Genomic DNA, 15982 nt, shown 5'->3' on the forward strand with positions numbered 1-15982 from the left:
AGCCGGCGTCACCTTCACCTCTGTCACAGCCCCTGGTTTGGTGGTGTTCTTCTTCCCTCCATCCAGGGACGTCCTCAGCACGCAGCTCGGGGAGCACCAGAAATTAATGGGAAATGCACAGTTTTGGCCCAATTAAAGAGTTCTGACCGTGTAGGATTAAATGTTGGTGTGCAAAGCTTTTCATGACCTGGGAAACACAAATATGCGCACGTTTTTTAAAAAACACTTCTTTTGGATGGAAAGTAGCACGGTTTTCAATAAATGATTTGACCCTCATGCAAAGGCAAGCACAGCACGGCAGGGGCTGGTCTTAAAAGAGTGCCTAGCCTGTATTTTAGCACCCTTGGTAACTGTGATCTGTGCTGTGCATAAACTAGTTTGCAAGAACCTAACGAAATAGGACAGAAGAGTTTAGAATAATCGATTTTAACCATCACTGATGAAGTCAATGGAGTCAATTAGTCAATATATACTGGTAATATTTTAATTATCTTGCAATGGTCCAGATTCATGCTTTAAAATGATTGATGTTGCATTTTTCAAACAAGGAATTTCAGATCATGTCATGACTTTCCTCAAGGTAAAGCTTTATGGAGCCGACTGAAGTAATCTAACAGCTCAATGCTGCAAGACTGGCATCACCTCTGTCAAGCTCTCCCTGTTGCCTTCTCCAGCTGCTTCAGTGCCAGCTCTGACATTTGTGCCCAACGAGGTAGTACAGCTCATGAAACCCAGAGAACTCATATCGGGGAAAATGCTTGTGGTTTCTCCTGGTTAGTGAGCTGGGATGGCTCACTAGCTACTCAGAAAAGCACCACAGTTGATGCAAGGGACAGGGTGAAACCGGGAGCCATTAGTGTGCTCATAGATCAACTCACCATTTCATGGGACCTGGCGCTCACTGGAGAAACTGTTCACTTTCTCAGGAAGGAGATGGGCTGTAATTTTACTTTACAGTACATTATGAAAAAACAAAAGGGTATAATTTTGCAGTTACACAGAAGTAATTCTGTTGCATGAGCAGCAAGCCAAATGCAATAGCTTGTTGGGTAACAGAGGCACTGGTTTCAAAGTTCAAAATAAGGGTTATGTATTACTGGTACTTTAATACGGCATAAATCAGCATTGCCATCCAAAAGTCAGCCCTGAATTTTTGTGCATTTTAGTCCTAAGGTGGTAGTGTGCGACACTGGGATGTACTGATCTAACACCTTACTGATACTGCAACAGCAGGGTCACTAATCCAGCAGATTCTAGTGTCTGGGGGTAGAACAGTAGGATGGAGAGTGAGAAGCTTGATGGTAAGAAGAAAAAGTAATTTTCATTTCACTTGTCTGATACATATTAGGGCAGGAGGTGATTTTTGGCAGTCTCAAGTTGTAACTGATGCTATCATCTAATCAGTGAATTATCACTTGAGATGTGGATTGAATTCAAAATTCTCTGAAATACTCTAATCAAGAAACAAATTTAGAAGAGCACTGCACTGTAACTGCATTTAAATTTAGCTGCTCATTTTGCCTTCATGATTTACTGAATAATACCTTTTTAAGATACATATTGAAAACATAAGATACATATTGAAAACACATTCCATACCAAACCAGTAATTTAAGTAATTTACGTTGGCATTCATAACTAACTCTGTACTCAATTTTAACAGCAAGGTCGTTAACCAGTAACCATTTTCTTGTTAACAGTTTTTGTGAAGAACTGCTTCAAGATTAACTTAACCAGCTTACTCAATAGTTCTCAAACCAGAGGGCACATTCAGAGAGCTCAGAAAGATCCCCACAATCACAAGGAAGTCTGAGAACAGACAGCACAGGGCTGAGGGCTGTGTCCCGGCCACAGCGTACTCTCTCTGCCCCAGGAGACTTTACTTTGACCTCCTCTCCAGGGTACTTTCAGGTCCCAGCCTCGACTCAGGGATTACTAGGTGTCTTAACTAGGTAAGCTCTCAGGAACTAGGTCACAGTGCATGTAAGGATGAGCTCAGACCACACTGGTTGTGTTGGCACAGGACAGCAGGTCTAACTGTGTGCTTCGCCAGGTGGTTTGGGAACTGGAGTGGAGGAGTGAAAATATCTTGTGGACTGAAGTCTTGTGCAAGTATGTAAAACGTTAAACCATCAATATTTTTAGCAATTACAGCAGTGACATAGTGAAGTGGCATTTGCAACACATAAGAGGTTTCTCTACTTCTTTATTCCAAATAAATTTGTTAAAATTAGACATATGAATACCTGTAAATGTACTTTAGTTGTTTTAAGGGTTTTAATGGTATTTTTGAGACTAAAATTTTTAGTAAGAAAAGTTAGGAAACTTGGCCACAACACAATGTGGTTTGAAAACAGAATTTTAGACTTAAATGCGTATCTTCAGATTATGTGAAGGCAACAGACAGCTGGTTGCTTTAAAGCAAGGTTGCTGAAGACAAACATTTGGATTATGACATGAATTAATTTTTACAAAGAGGTATTTCTGTAGCACCAGTAACTAGGGCATGATGAGATAGATGACTAGCTGTGTGGACAGGGGGGAACTCGTGGATGTTGTATATTTTGACTTTACCAAGGACTTTGATATAGTCTCCTATAGCACCTTTATAGCCAAAGTGATGAGGTACAGATTGAATGACTGGGAAATAAGGTTGGTGGAAAATTGGCTGGGCCATCAGGCTGAAAGGGAGGTGATAAGCAGCATGACTGCTTGACTCTGAGATCAATACCTGAGCCAGTACCCTTAATTCTTTATGAACAGCCTTGAAGACTGAGCACACTCTTGGCAAGTTTGACAATGATGGTGAATTGAGGGGAGCAGTCACCATGCAGGAGGGCTGGGCTGCCATTCAGAGCAGGGTGTACAGCCTGGAGAAACAGGCTGCTGAAAGGAACCTAATGAAATTCAACAAAAAGCAAATACAAAGCCTGGCATTTGGGATGGGAAAAGCCCAGGCATCAGTACAGGCTGGGGTGGAAACACAACTTCATAGACACAGGGCACCCTAGTGAACAAACTGACCACAAGCCAGCAATGCCTTTGGCCTCCTGAGCTGCAAGAGTGTAACCAGGAGGCTGAGGGAGGTGATTCTCTCCCTCCCTTCAGCACTTGGGGAACCACATGCTGGAGTGCTCAGCTTTGGGCTCCCCAACAAATGCTAGGGCTGCCAAGCTGGTCAGGGGCTGCCACACGTGGCCTGTGTTCAGCCTGCACAAAAGAAGGCATGAGGAGATCTTAGTGCTGTCAACAGCTATGCAAGAGGAGGGTTTACAGAAGATGGAGAAGCCAGACTCTTCTCCAGTGTGCACTATGGAAGGACAAGCAGCACTGCATCCAAGTGCTTATGAAAAGTTTTGGCCCAGTGTAAGGGAGAAATATTTACCTTTAAGAGTCAAACCTTGCAAAGGTTGCCCAGGCAGGCTGTAAAATCTCCATCCTTGGAGACAATCAAAACTGGCACAGAGTACTCTGCCCAACTGGACCTGATTTGAGGAGGAGGGTGGTCTACAGATCTCTGTCGTCCAGGACATCTGGAGGTCTCTTTGAACCTTCACCATTCTATGGTGATCTGAATCACTGAGCTGGTCAGCATGTTTTGGTAGAAGGTAGTTTTACCAATTCTTTTCATAGGATAACAGATTTAGCTTGTCAAGGAGTATTAAGAAATAGGCTATCCCAAAGTGTTTTTAAATCAGCATTAAACAAACCAACCAACGCATCCTTGAAATCTAATTCAAATGCAGGGGTTTAGAACAGTGGTTTATACCTACAGAATTATGAAGATGCCAGAGACAGTAGTTGCTTAGAATGACGTAGAGGTCATTAAAAGTAATCTTCTCAAGACAAGATTTGAGACCAATATTGCAGCAGGCAGTGCATTAGGAAATCAGGTAGCAGTTCACTCAGTAAACAGCATTAGTGAGACGACTTTGTACATCAAAAGACATTCAGTGGAGAAAAAAAACAACAAGCTGGGAATAGAAAACAAACCTGAGGTATGAGGCTTAGGGAACTCGATGTGTATAGTGTCTAAAAAGGAGAACAGATAAGGCAGTAAGTGTGTGAAGGCTGTTGTATATGGTCGAGGAACTGGGGAGAAGCAGATGGATTTGCTGCCCAGGGCGCAAGTAGTGACAGCTAAAGCAGGGTAAGTTCCACAGCATAGTATTTGCAGCAGTGAGAATTAACTAAACTTTTGAATAATGTGAAAGGGAAGATCATGGATGTGTCACATTAAAAACTGTAAAATGGGGCAGATATTATTTAAAAATTAGCTTTAATCTATTTTGAGACAAATTTGAAAGACTAAGTACATGTGAAGAGAACAGCAGCGAGTTGAACAGAACAACAATGCTTGTCTGATACCAATAGCATTTAAATCTTTTTTTAATCTCAGTACAGACAACTTGGTCTCAAAATGGGAGGGAGGGGGAAGATACAAATACATATATCCCTGTTATAAATGCAGTTCATAACAACAAAAATGCTGTTTCTAGTGTGAAGTCTTTAGTAGCCTTAACCTGATTACACTTGCTGGCAAGTGACAGATTATTGTAGTGTACTTTCGATGGACCTTTTTAGTTTGCAATATTTTAAGCTCTAACTGATGAGCTTGTTTCTGTTGTAGACATATTCCAATACTGCTTTTTTATTGCTTCAGAAGAAGTCCTAGTCTTTCTACTCACTGATCCATACAGTAGCTTCACATCATAAAAAGGCCAAGCACAGATTAAGCAATTTTAATTTCATCTTTATTTCCATAAATCACAGTTACACTTCAAGTGGTTAGATCCTTTGTTTCACATTTCTCACCCTAAGTACACACCTACAGTAGCTACCACAAACTGTGCACCTATTAGTTGTTACTGTATTTTTTCAATCTGATGCAAATATAATTTGCTAACAACCATTTATAGTTATTTTCTCCATTTCCATGAAATGGAGATAAGTTATAAATTGATTATGTTGTTTGCTGCAGGTCCAGCCAATATTAGAACGTGTAGCAGCTTTAAAACTCAATAATGAACTGTTAAATAAGTAGCAGCGTAAAAGCATCTCAAGGGTTCTATGTTTGGAGTTATTTCACACTGCACTAGGAACAGGATGAAAAACCCACACAGTAGTGTCTGTTCTATTCCACACATGTCTTCATTAAAAGGGCTTCTCTTCATATTCTTTAAAGACATATCTTGTGTAACTATGAATTTAATGGAATAAAGATGCTGACTCTTAGGTTGAAGCAAATACACATTGTCTTCTGTTAGAAGGCCATGATATATACTCCAAATCTTTTTGGATTGGCTGAAAAGTACAGAATGCATAGAAGTTCCTAGTGTCCTCTATAGAATGTTTTTACAGAAAAATAATTTAATTTATGAAAAAACATACTTATCCTCTCTTCATAAAAATCTAACTTTCAAAGAATCTTTGTATATTCTTTATGGAGTCAACTGGAGAATACATTTTTCTAGAGTTGTAAATACCCTCTTTTAGAAGAAATGCTCAATATCTTTGGTTTGCTTAAATGTGGATGGAAAAGAAAAAAAAAAATTAAAGGGAATAACTACCTAGTTACCTGAGGTTCATCTTCCATTTCTTCTAACGTGAACTTTGGATAAGATTAGCTGTTTGATAGCTGAAAAGGGAAATTCTCTACAAAACAATGAAACATAAAGCTTATTTTAGTGCATATTAAATATGACAAGGCTGTTTTAGTACAGCTAACTCTTAAGGATATTTAAAAAACAGAACTAGTAGTCCTATTTGTTCCAGAATTAGTAATCCTATTTGTCCTGTACCACCACCTTCCTTACAAATATAAAGCATTACAAAAATATTCACAATAGTATTTCTATATTAATCAATTATTCCATATTATATTTTGAAAAAGTGCTTACAGAGGCAAGTTTATAAGCTGCAAACTCATATCCTTCCAGTTGTCTAAAGCCCTGATCCAGTTGTTTAAAACCCCTGTTCAATACAGCACAAGGAGTTAGGACAACTTTCATTTTTCCTTCTAGGAATGTCCTCTCTGCTTTTATATCTTCAAATTAAGTAACAGTTGCTCGAGAAGTACAGTGTGATTTCTGTTAAATTGCAGAGTAGCATCATAGTGACTTCTAAATAGGAAGTTTCAGCTCTAATGTAAGGCTTTAAGAAATATTTCAGTGCTTTCATTTTTTATCCTTCTTCTCACTGTCCAATACTTTATACTCATCTAACACAGCATGGCCAGTTTCCCTTGCTGTTCTCTTTACAACAGCTTTGATACCAATATTCTCAATGTTTAATGCTGTCACGCCAACATTGATTGCAGAATTCACAGCGTTGTCTGTGGCACGGCCGGCATCATCTCCATACCTTAAGAAAGACAGCAGTTTTGTTGATATGTATACTCAGTATTGTCCTCTTCACTAGAATTCTTTTGAATACAAAAAATTTAAGCATTACCAAGAACAAGTAATAAGCACACAGCCTAAATGTCTAAAGAATAATATAAGAAATTACCAAGGACTACTTCTCTATCAGACAGGTTATTCTTTAAAGATACCAATATGCTTCTGCCCTTTTTCCTCAAAAAACCTTCCTGTCTTTCTCCTTCCTTCCCTTCTAGTTTTGAAGAGAAGAGTAGAAGGCTTATCTATAGAACCATGAGAAGCTGGGGGTAGGGGAGTTGCGTGCAATAACCCCTAAGCACCTTTTCACCTAAGTTCTTAGGTAAAACTAGTACTCTCTATTCCCCCATTTGGGTCCTCACAGCTAGACCCTTGCAGCTGTAAACCTTCTCAGTCGGTACCATGGGTGGCAGCACCAAGGAGGAGGGAGAGAAAACGCTGTCCTGCCTTCTCACCCTTTACAGAAAAGGACCAGAATCACTTCAGGCATATTTTTCCTCAGTTGGTACCACCACTGCCAGAATAGTGCTTGGTTAGTACTTGTCCTGTGCCATCTTTGCCCGTGTCTACATGACATAATATGATAGTAGGTCTGGTGTCACAGCAACAACTGGCATGTTAGTTCCAAGTCCCGAAAGTAGACTCACTGAGTTAGTGTACCACTGTGCTCAAGCAAATAAACCCAGACAGTCTTAACAGGTCTCCTGGGTACAAAGAATTGCTGACTCCTCATAGGAGCTGTACTCCTATGTTGGAGGTAGCAAGGTCCCTACAAAAAAATTACATTGTGCAGTGAAAGCTTATCTGAAATAACCTGGAATCTAAACAGTGGGGAGGAGGAAGAAAAGTTACACAAAACCCCAAAAGGCTCAAAGCTATCTTGCAGATTTGCTGAGAAGTGACAAGAGATAAAATTTTTGGTCTTTCCACTGTGCTGTGGGTCCAGCTTCTTTATGCTTTAAGGGGATGGTCAGCAGTCTCATATTAATTACTAGCGTGAAGAAAAGTGCTCATCTACATCAGTAGAGAGAGCATACTGAAGAAGGACAGAGTGCAGCAAGAGCAGCAACTCCAACTGTTCTGCACAGCCAGACATTTCCCCAGAGAGCACTGTAATCACACAAACCAGGCCAAAGGGAAGTATTTCTGGCAGCATCAGAATCCCAGCAGTAAGCAGAGTTACTTCTTCACTCTGCTTTTTATGACCAGAGATTCTTTGAGGAACTCAAAATAAGGCTAGAGAGAAGCACAGAATATCAAAACAGAAAAAATCTATCACATTATCAGTCCAGCAGCCATGGCATAATGACTGGAACCAAGAATGACATGGAATAAAAAGAATTAGTACTTTTTGTTTTGTTTTTAATTTTCTGATAGAGTAACAGCCTTGAATCACCAATATCTGATTTGCAGATCACAGAATTAATTTCACAGCAAAAGTGCAGTATTTGTCAATATGATTAGTTATTTTCACCTCAGGAACATCATAAGCCAGTTTTATATAACATCAGTAAAATAAGTAACCCTATTTAAAGAAAGAGTAGCTTATCCAGTACGATTAGACTAAAAATTTCTTAATATTTGATAATTGATTTTTCAGTTTGTCTGTCTCAATTACATAATTTGTAAATCCCCACCCCCGCTTTTTTATTTTAAAGGAAAAAGTTGGGCTACATTTTCCCCCAATTCTAATTGACATACACATATGATAAGCATCTCTTTGTAATTCCATCCACAAAGGTACTTCAGCTAAGTATTAGCTGAGGTTTTGCTGATTTAGAGACACTGTGATGATGCTCCTTTAGTTTTGTTTCCATTAAGTGGAATTTAACTCATTTACTGAAGCATTTTGAATGTCAGAAATCTTTGTCACTGAAATAGAAACCAGCTTCCAAAAGAGCTATGATGTAGAATTTTAATACATTTATATATACAAGATTCTAAAGATCAAATATCAAATATTTTTAATTGCACTGTAATTAACTGCAACATTTAATTACTTATTGTTTTTCACTCTTAGTGGCTGTTGACTGCTTATCTCCATATTTCTTATTTTTATATCTAAAATAAAAACATTAATGTGAATTTACATGAAAAGAGTAGCAGTACAATACCTCCCGACATTCCTACTGAAAACAAACATTGGCAAGAAAGCACCGACTAGAACTTCACTACCTGGCCTCCTGTTCAAAATACATCCTAATACAGCCCTGAATGCCAATCCACTTACTACTGTACGCTGATGTTTACCTTGCTACCTTCTGCTGGTAGCCTGCACACACTTGCAGCAATCCTTTTTAACATCTCTTTTGCTACTTTTCACCAATTCCATTTAACCTACATGCTTTTGCTTACTCTTCACTTTCTGTTAGATCTATTGCATTTTTTGGAGGGATGCATTTCATATGTTTTGCACTTATTTCATTATATTTCCTTTTTCTCCACAGCATCTTCCAGTACATGCACTCTAACTTTGTTCTTTCCACCGTTTTAGTAACATCTCTTAATCCCAAAATTACCATCCTCTTCCCCTGTTTTTCTAAGAACACCTACATTTTGCAAGTCAAGGTTATCCTATTATTGCTATTTATGCCTTAGATTTCCTTAAACAATTTTCTTTTTTGTACCTCCTTGCTTTAGTCAGACCTGCAGATAGTTGAAGTTCTTCCATTTTTCTTCAAATTTAGCTAAGTTTACATAAATTCAGGATCAGAGCTCAGAGGTTTAAACCAGTAACTTTTTTCATAATGACATTGTAATGTAAAGCAAAGAAACAAATCTGAACATTATTTATAGCACAGCCTGAAGCTGTAATACTTCCAGAAGAGAGCTAAAAAAAAAAAAAACAAAACCAAGCTTGCCACAATCACTTGCTCATTTCATAATTTTACTTACAGGAGATGCTCATTACTGTGCACTCAGCACCTTATCATGTGCTGCATAATTAGAGCAAAGTATGTCAGTTCACTTCCTTGCACTTTCATAAGCTTTTCTCGCCAGTATTCAAACACAACAACAATTATATTGTAAAGATGCAACCAATAAAAACATAACTTACTTGTATTTCACAGTTTTTACAGTCTCAGTTGAAACACTTTTAGCAATGCACTTCGCTGCGCCTTCTAAACCTTGCCACACTGTGGAAAACCCTGTAAAAATCAACAGCTTATTTGAGTTCATAGCATTGAAAAGTATGCAATTAAGAAAGTATCAGGAATTTTTATTACCTTGAATTCCACTTGCTGCTACCACCAGAGCACCATCGAAAGTGGATTTGCCATCTTTATCTTTCTTAAGGGAATCTGGAACTAATTTGCTGCCATGCTTCTTCACACGTGGAGCCAGCTCCCTTCCGACACAGCTCGCTATAGAGCACACTCCCTCAACTAACATAAAACAGTATGCAGATTATTTAGTGAGAACACAGAACATCTTTCTTTCAGAGTCCTTACTCCTAATTAAAAGTAAGTTTCACTGAAGTTTTAAGTGTTGCTTCTACTTAAATATGCTTATTTGAAAGACTTTAATCCACACTTAAGTACCCAACTGACAGAGAAGCAACCTTGGTTTTCAGATTCTCCATAGCTTCAACTCCCAAGAAATAAGTAAGGTTGGTCTTATGGCTAAAAAGCACTTTAAAAGAAATACATACACATCATACACTCTGTTTCCATTGCTTTGTTACCCCCAGCTTGCAGACAGTGAACAAACTGTGTTTCTTTCCTGACTTGTATCCTGGATAAGTCTTTCTTACAATCATTTGAGCTCTTCAGAGTATTTTTATAACATCCAGCACAATTTGCTTTTAAACTTGGATGAGTCACTAGACACTAAATATAAACATTAATGCAAATAAATAACAGAATGAAGTTACTGAGAGCTACTAGAGTTACTGAGCACCTCTGAACACCAAGCCATTTCTGCCTGGAAGTTTATACATAATCTAATAGACTTGTTTCAGGTGTGTGTATTTAAAAATACACACACACACTCTAGCAGTACAATTTGTATGCTAGTAACCAGTGACAGTACAGCTTTTAATATACATGGTTATCAACTTAAGAAGAGATATCCCATTTTGAATTAACTGTCTATAACTTAGAAAAACATGCCAAACTTAAGGCTGTACAGAGTATTCTTTTAGGAGAGAAAAAGATGCCTCAAGGCCATATAATAACTATTAGTCCTGGGGCATGTCTCTTGCAGGAGATAGCTAGGCACAAACTACTGATCATTTGATTTCATCAGGTCAGTCCCTCCTCTAGCTCACTGGCTAGAGAAACGAGCTCTCATTTTACATATTTATTGTTTAAGGCAAAAATATAATATACTAGAAGACGGAAATTTTTACCCAAGAACTGGCTGACTTTCACAGCTCCTCCAGTAGCCTGTTTTGCTACATGGAGCCCCTTTGCTACAGCTGGGTTGACTTCCAGTGGTTTTTCTTCTGGTTGAATGTGTTCTCGCAGTTTAGAAGCTCCTTTGTGGATAGCTTTACCAGTATATTCTGCTCCTTTTATTAGGCCCCAGCTTACCCAAGATGCACCTTCAAGGCAAAAATTGTGTTTCTTAGAATGTACAATTTTACAGACTATGATTTCTACAGCTTTCCTTCCTCTGCCTCTGCAACACTGACTTACATTCCTGATTACACAGTCTGCAATTATACTCTTCCCTGGACAGGCATGAATTCCTGTAATGATTTCTGCTCATACACCACCCACGTTTTTTCAATTCAGTTTATTTAAGTTTAATACAGCCAGCCCTCATCCAAATGTCAGCTTAACACAAATACTCAGTTTTTTAATAGATATCCAAGCCCCGGCTGGGTCAGAAGTGATAGAACTGCACATCTCAATGCTATTAACATTCCGAAAATGTACAACCCAGGCCTCTAGCCCTCCTAGCAGATTCATATTTATTACAATTAGTTGGTGGTCATTAGTTTATTCCAAAGGTTCTCAGAGGAAAAAAAAAGAAAAATGTTTATCTGCAGAAATCACAATAGATGCCTGCTTTAATATAATGGATCATACAGGAGTAAAATTGTTCTGTCACAGTGGTTTCAATTCACAGGGCGTGATATCCTAACATATAGGCAAATGAGGAGCCTAACTCATTTGCAAGGAACAAGACTGTTGGCAATGGATTTAAAATCTGCACTGTTTTTATAAAGCCCACCAAAGTATCCTTTAGATTATTACAACTGGAACTGGTGAACAACTACTTCTGACCACTCAGCTTCTATCAGCACCCATGCATTTAGGTGAAAATACTGTTTTTAAGTATTACTCACAGAGGTTTACATTCAACACAGACCTCTTATTACAACAGTACCTGACAAGATTCCATGGGCAACTTTCTCACTCCATTCTGGTAATTCTTTCTGATTTTCTGCTCCTTCAGGTTGTGGTTGGATATGTACAGTCTGAGGCAAGTTAACTGCATCACTAGAGGCTTCTGAAGGCTAACAAGTGAAAATAAGCATCTGAGAATCCACTTCACAACGTATCATCAAGATTTCTGTTTTAATGGTTTAGATCATACAGATCCATTTTCAAATAATGCCAATGTTGTGTGTTCCTTGGGTAAGTGTACAGAAATTCAATGGACATCTGTGATTCAATTGCTTTTGCACAGAAACGCTATGCATACAAAAAAGCTGATCAGCTCAGCATTTTCTGTACACTTTCTTCAATCAGTTACAATGAAAAGATTTGCTTGCCAACACAGCCATACTGTCAAGTAGCTAAGTATGGAAAAGTTACAGTACAAGTTAACTAGCAAAAAATATAAGAGACTTGTCCATCCATCATTTTTATCTTCTCAGAGGGAAGTTAATTCTGTTGTTATTCAGTATGGGAACTGCAGTCTTTGGTCAGTGAATGCAGCTGCACTAAAAAAGTGCAGCTGTTCTGGTTGTTTTTCTCCTCATCCTTTCCTCCTAAATTAAAAAAAAATGAAGGAGATTATTCATTCTATGTGCTGTTGATACTTTTGCAAACTGGCACAGCCAAGGAACACATCAAGCTGTGCATGATACTGCTCTTCATTTAAATTTGGGTGGGTAGGATCTGCATGACTTCATGTCAAACACTAAAGTTTTTGGAGTAGGTGTCAATCATTCAAAGGTAGCAACCACCATCACAGTTTGCTTAGTGTTTCTAAGCAGCATAACATCTCTTTACACAGTTCATAGACAACGGATAATTAAACTTTAATTACAGAAAGCAAAAAAATGGTAATAGATTTAGGTTTTTGTTAAGATTCTATTTTTAGGACTTTTCCAACATAAAAGTAAAAATCCCCACATTCAGTGATTGAAAACACTGCTAGTTAATGATGGATAGAAAGAAAAAGTTTTTGTTTAATACAGAAGAGTCTAAATGAAAGCATTCATAGATGAAACCTACGATCAAAATAGAATACACAACACAGAATAATATTTGATGTTACATGTAATTCTTAGATTCCCCCAAAATATTTACTGGAAATAAAAGCAGGGTAGTGCACAAAGACGACTGCTGCAATAAAACAAAACAAAACCAACAACAGCAGAAAAGACCAGATTAAGATGTAGAAGGTTGCTACCCAGAAGGTTAACAATGTATCACTGACATGTATTCCATCATCAATTACTGCTTGCCAGCAGTGTGAAATCTCATGTTCAGGAAATGTCTTTAGATGTGACCAAAACACTTTGGGGGCTGGGCAGGAGAAATAACCTTAATTCACAGTTATAGTTAAAAAACAAACAAGCAAACAAAATTTTTAAAAACCCACTATGTTCCAGATATAATTTAGTTACACTACAGTTTGGGTCACTATGTAGAAAAACAAGACTTCTAAGAACTATACTACGAAGCAGAAATGGATTCTCTTAAAAGGACAAGTGATTCAATATTATAATTGCATTAAATATAGTTGTTCATTAGATCCTCATGACAACTATATAAGAGACATATTAAATGGTCGTCAGACTAAGCTGTGAAATATTCATGCTATATCACAGGTTTTTAACTCAAAAAACCTGCTGAGTTGCAAATTGTGGTAGCCTGCAATAACTGAATCAGCTCTTAAAAAAACAAACCAAACAAACAAAAAACTCAACCAAAAAAACCCCACAGGGCACAGCATACATTACTGCTGTCAATCAAGTCTGCAATCTCAGCAGTTCTAACATGTATTTCAGTGACCTTTTTTTTTTTGTAACTATAAAATTTTGGAATCACTGTCCTGGAATTTACCTGGACTTTGTAGCCAGACATCTGTTTAATTTTATCTTCAAAATGCGCTCTCTTAGTTGCTGGGAGCTCTGAAGATAACCCTACTCTCTCATGGGATCCTGGCACCTGCGACGTCGTATCAGGGAACATTAACAAAAACACGGAATTTTATGACAATAATGAACTAATGAGATAACAAATTTGAACTACTTCTATGCAGGAAGGATGACAGAATTTTATCCACTAAGTCCTGCACTGAAACATCACATAATTCTGTAGTACTTTTCATTTTTAAGTAAAAAATAGCAGCCTCCAGTGCTAGTGAGATTCCCTGCTGAGCTGAACAGGATTTATACCATAACAGAACTCTGCCCACACGGCATGCGGCGAACTGGTCCTTCGTCATCACTGCATCCAAGTCTTGGCGATTCTATCCTTCATGGAAAGACAGAATCTTGCTATAAGCTTTTAAGTAGTTACTGATTACCATTCCTCCTGAAATGGTGCTCCAGTGCTCTTACAGTAACATTTTTCACCTTGTTCCCAGTCACTGTATCTTACCACACCTTTGTTAGACGATGGGGTTGTGTTTTTATTTTCTCTATCAGTTCGTATCTTACCATAGCAAGGCACCAGTTTTATCTATTTTGAGATCCCATTTGAAGGCAGATTTTTGAGGCACAAACTATTTTCACAGGTCTTCTATGACGCAGCTTAACATTTCTGAACTGTAAATACATTTGGGCACAACATTCCAAAAATGGTATCACCAAAACCCCACAGAGAGCGTGTGCACACACACAGGAAAAAAAAATATGCTCTCTCCTGAACACAAAATTTCATTTTGGGTTCTATTTTATCTTTTGGAAAAACAGAGAAAATAAACAAAACAGTCTCCAACTCCTCTCTATGCTTACAATTTAATATTTTAATATTTCTGTCCTCCCATCTCACAGAGCCTACAGTTTCATTACTGGGGTGCTTAATCTTGGCTACTTTATTTCTCACTCATGAGCTTACCAAGCAAGACACAGAACTTTGCAGTTTCACACAACTAAATGTAAATGGGAGAATGTATTGATCATTTCCACCTTACTGGCTTAAAAAAGGCAGCCTAGGAATTTACCTGGATTCGAAGGTCAGACATCTGTTTTAAGAGATCCTCAAAGAGCTCTCTGTCAGCTGCTGGAAGTTCTGAGGACAGCACTACTCCCACGTAGGACCCTGGTATCTGGGACATCGTGTCAGGGAACATGTAGACTCCAGTATTGCAGCACAGAACAGGAGACTGGTTACGCATTAGAGGATACAACCAGTCACAAACCTAGAAAATGCAGGTATATAAAGGAATTAAAGGACCCTTTTGAAAAGAAAGGTAGGCAGAACATACTGATAAACACCACAAACTTGCTTTTCCATAAAGCTGAGAAAAAGAAAAAAGCCTTACACCATCCTGGAAAAAAAAATAAAAGGGAGAGGGGACAGGATGGACACTCTAAAACAAAAGAACTACATGACTGTGGAAATATCATTCTTTATTCGTTCTGACAGTCTAATACAGAGAAAATACTGATTTTCACAGGACTGTAATTCAGGCTGGTAGCCTTTTAACTGAGGTCTAGTCTTGAGGCCCAGGTAAGGAAGCAGATGAAAAGCACTGCCAAACAAGTCAGGATTCACACCTGTAGCTTCCTGGAGATCTCAGGACAGGTTTATAAGACAGGACAAAGAGAACGTATGGCTGTTGCTGGCTGACTGCTGAAGACTGCTAATACAGGTGGAGGTGAACCAGCAGACCCAAAATCAGGAAACAGTTTTAATTCGTTCCTCCAAGTTTCCCCTTCATTGATGAGACTTCCAACAGCAAATGTTAGCAGCAACAAGGAGATCCACCAGACATGAAACACAATGTACATTACAGAACATGCCCACAGGAAGCAAGCATGGACTGAAAAAATCCAAATAATGCATCTTTTTTATTTTAATTCAAAGTCTGGATTAACATGGGCCCTCAAATTCCAAATTATCAATTGTCCTAACTGCAACACCTTTTAACTAGTTGAGACTGAAGGGAACAGCCTGCAACTCCATTTTACACTGACATGTTACAACACATGAATCAACATGTTTTCTCTATGTGTGGAAAGCAAAGTTAATTTTATTAAATGAAAAGACCTGTTAAGTCAACTCCTTTAGAAAACTGAATTCACCAGAACAGCCAGCACTCAACCTTGTGAAGAAACAGAGGTGGCTTTCACAGAAAAAGTCATAAAAGTGTGTATTTGCAGAAAGCCGTTTTTCCAAAGAACTATAACATTCTTCGTAATATCATCACAGAATCACAGAATGTCAGGGATT

At 38.3% G+C, this 15982-nt stretch overlaps 1 protein-coding gene across 1 annotated transcript; it reads right to left on the minus strand.

Annotated features, from left to right (window-relative positions):
* Nucleotides 1-5977: 5977 nt before the first annotated feature.
* On the minus strand, nt 5978-14963 carry LOC104519308 (spartin). Its single transcript, XM_010176104.2, has 6 exons — nt 14751-14963; nt 11736-11865; nt 10750-10944; nt 9626-9784; nt 9457-9547; nt 5978-6363 (listed from the first exon to the last, which is right to left on the minus strand). Exons 1-6 carry the CDS (start codon nt 14922-14924, stop codon nt 6177-6179), a joined length of 936 nt encoding a protein of 311 aa, XP_010174406.1. The 5' UTR covers nt 14925-14963; the 3' UTR covers nt 5978-6176.
* Nucleotides 14964-15982: the final 1019 nt, after the last annotated feature.

Source organism: Antrostomus carolinensis, unplaced genomic scaffold (genome assembly GCF_000700745.2).
Source record: "Antrostomus carolinensis isolate BGI_N321 unplaced genomic scaffold, ASM70074v2 Scaffold54699, whole genome shotgun sequence".
In the NCBI taxonomy this organism is placed as follows: Eukaryota; Metazoa; Chordata; class Aves; order Caprimulgiformes; family Caprimulgidae; genus Antrostomus; species Antrostomus carolinensis.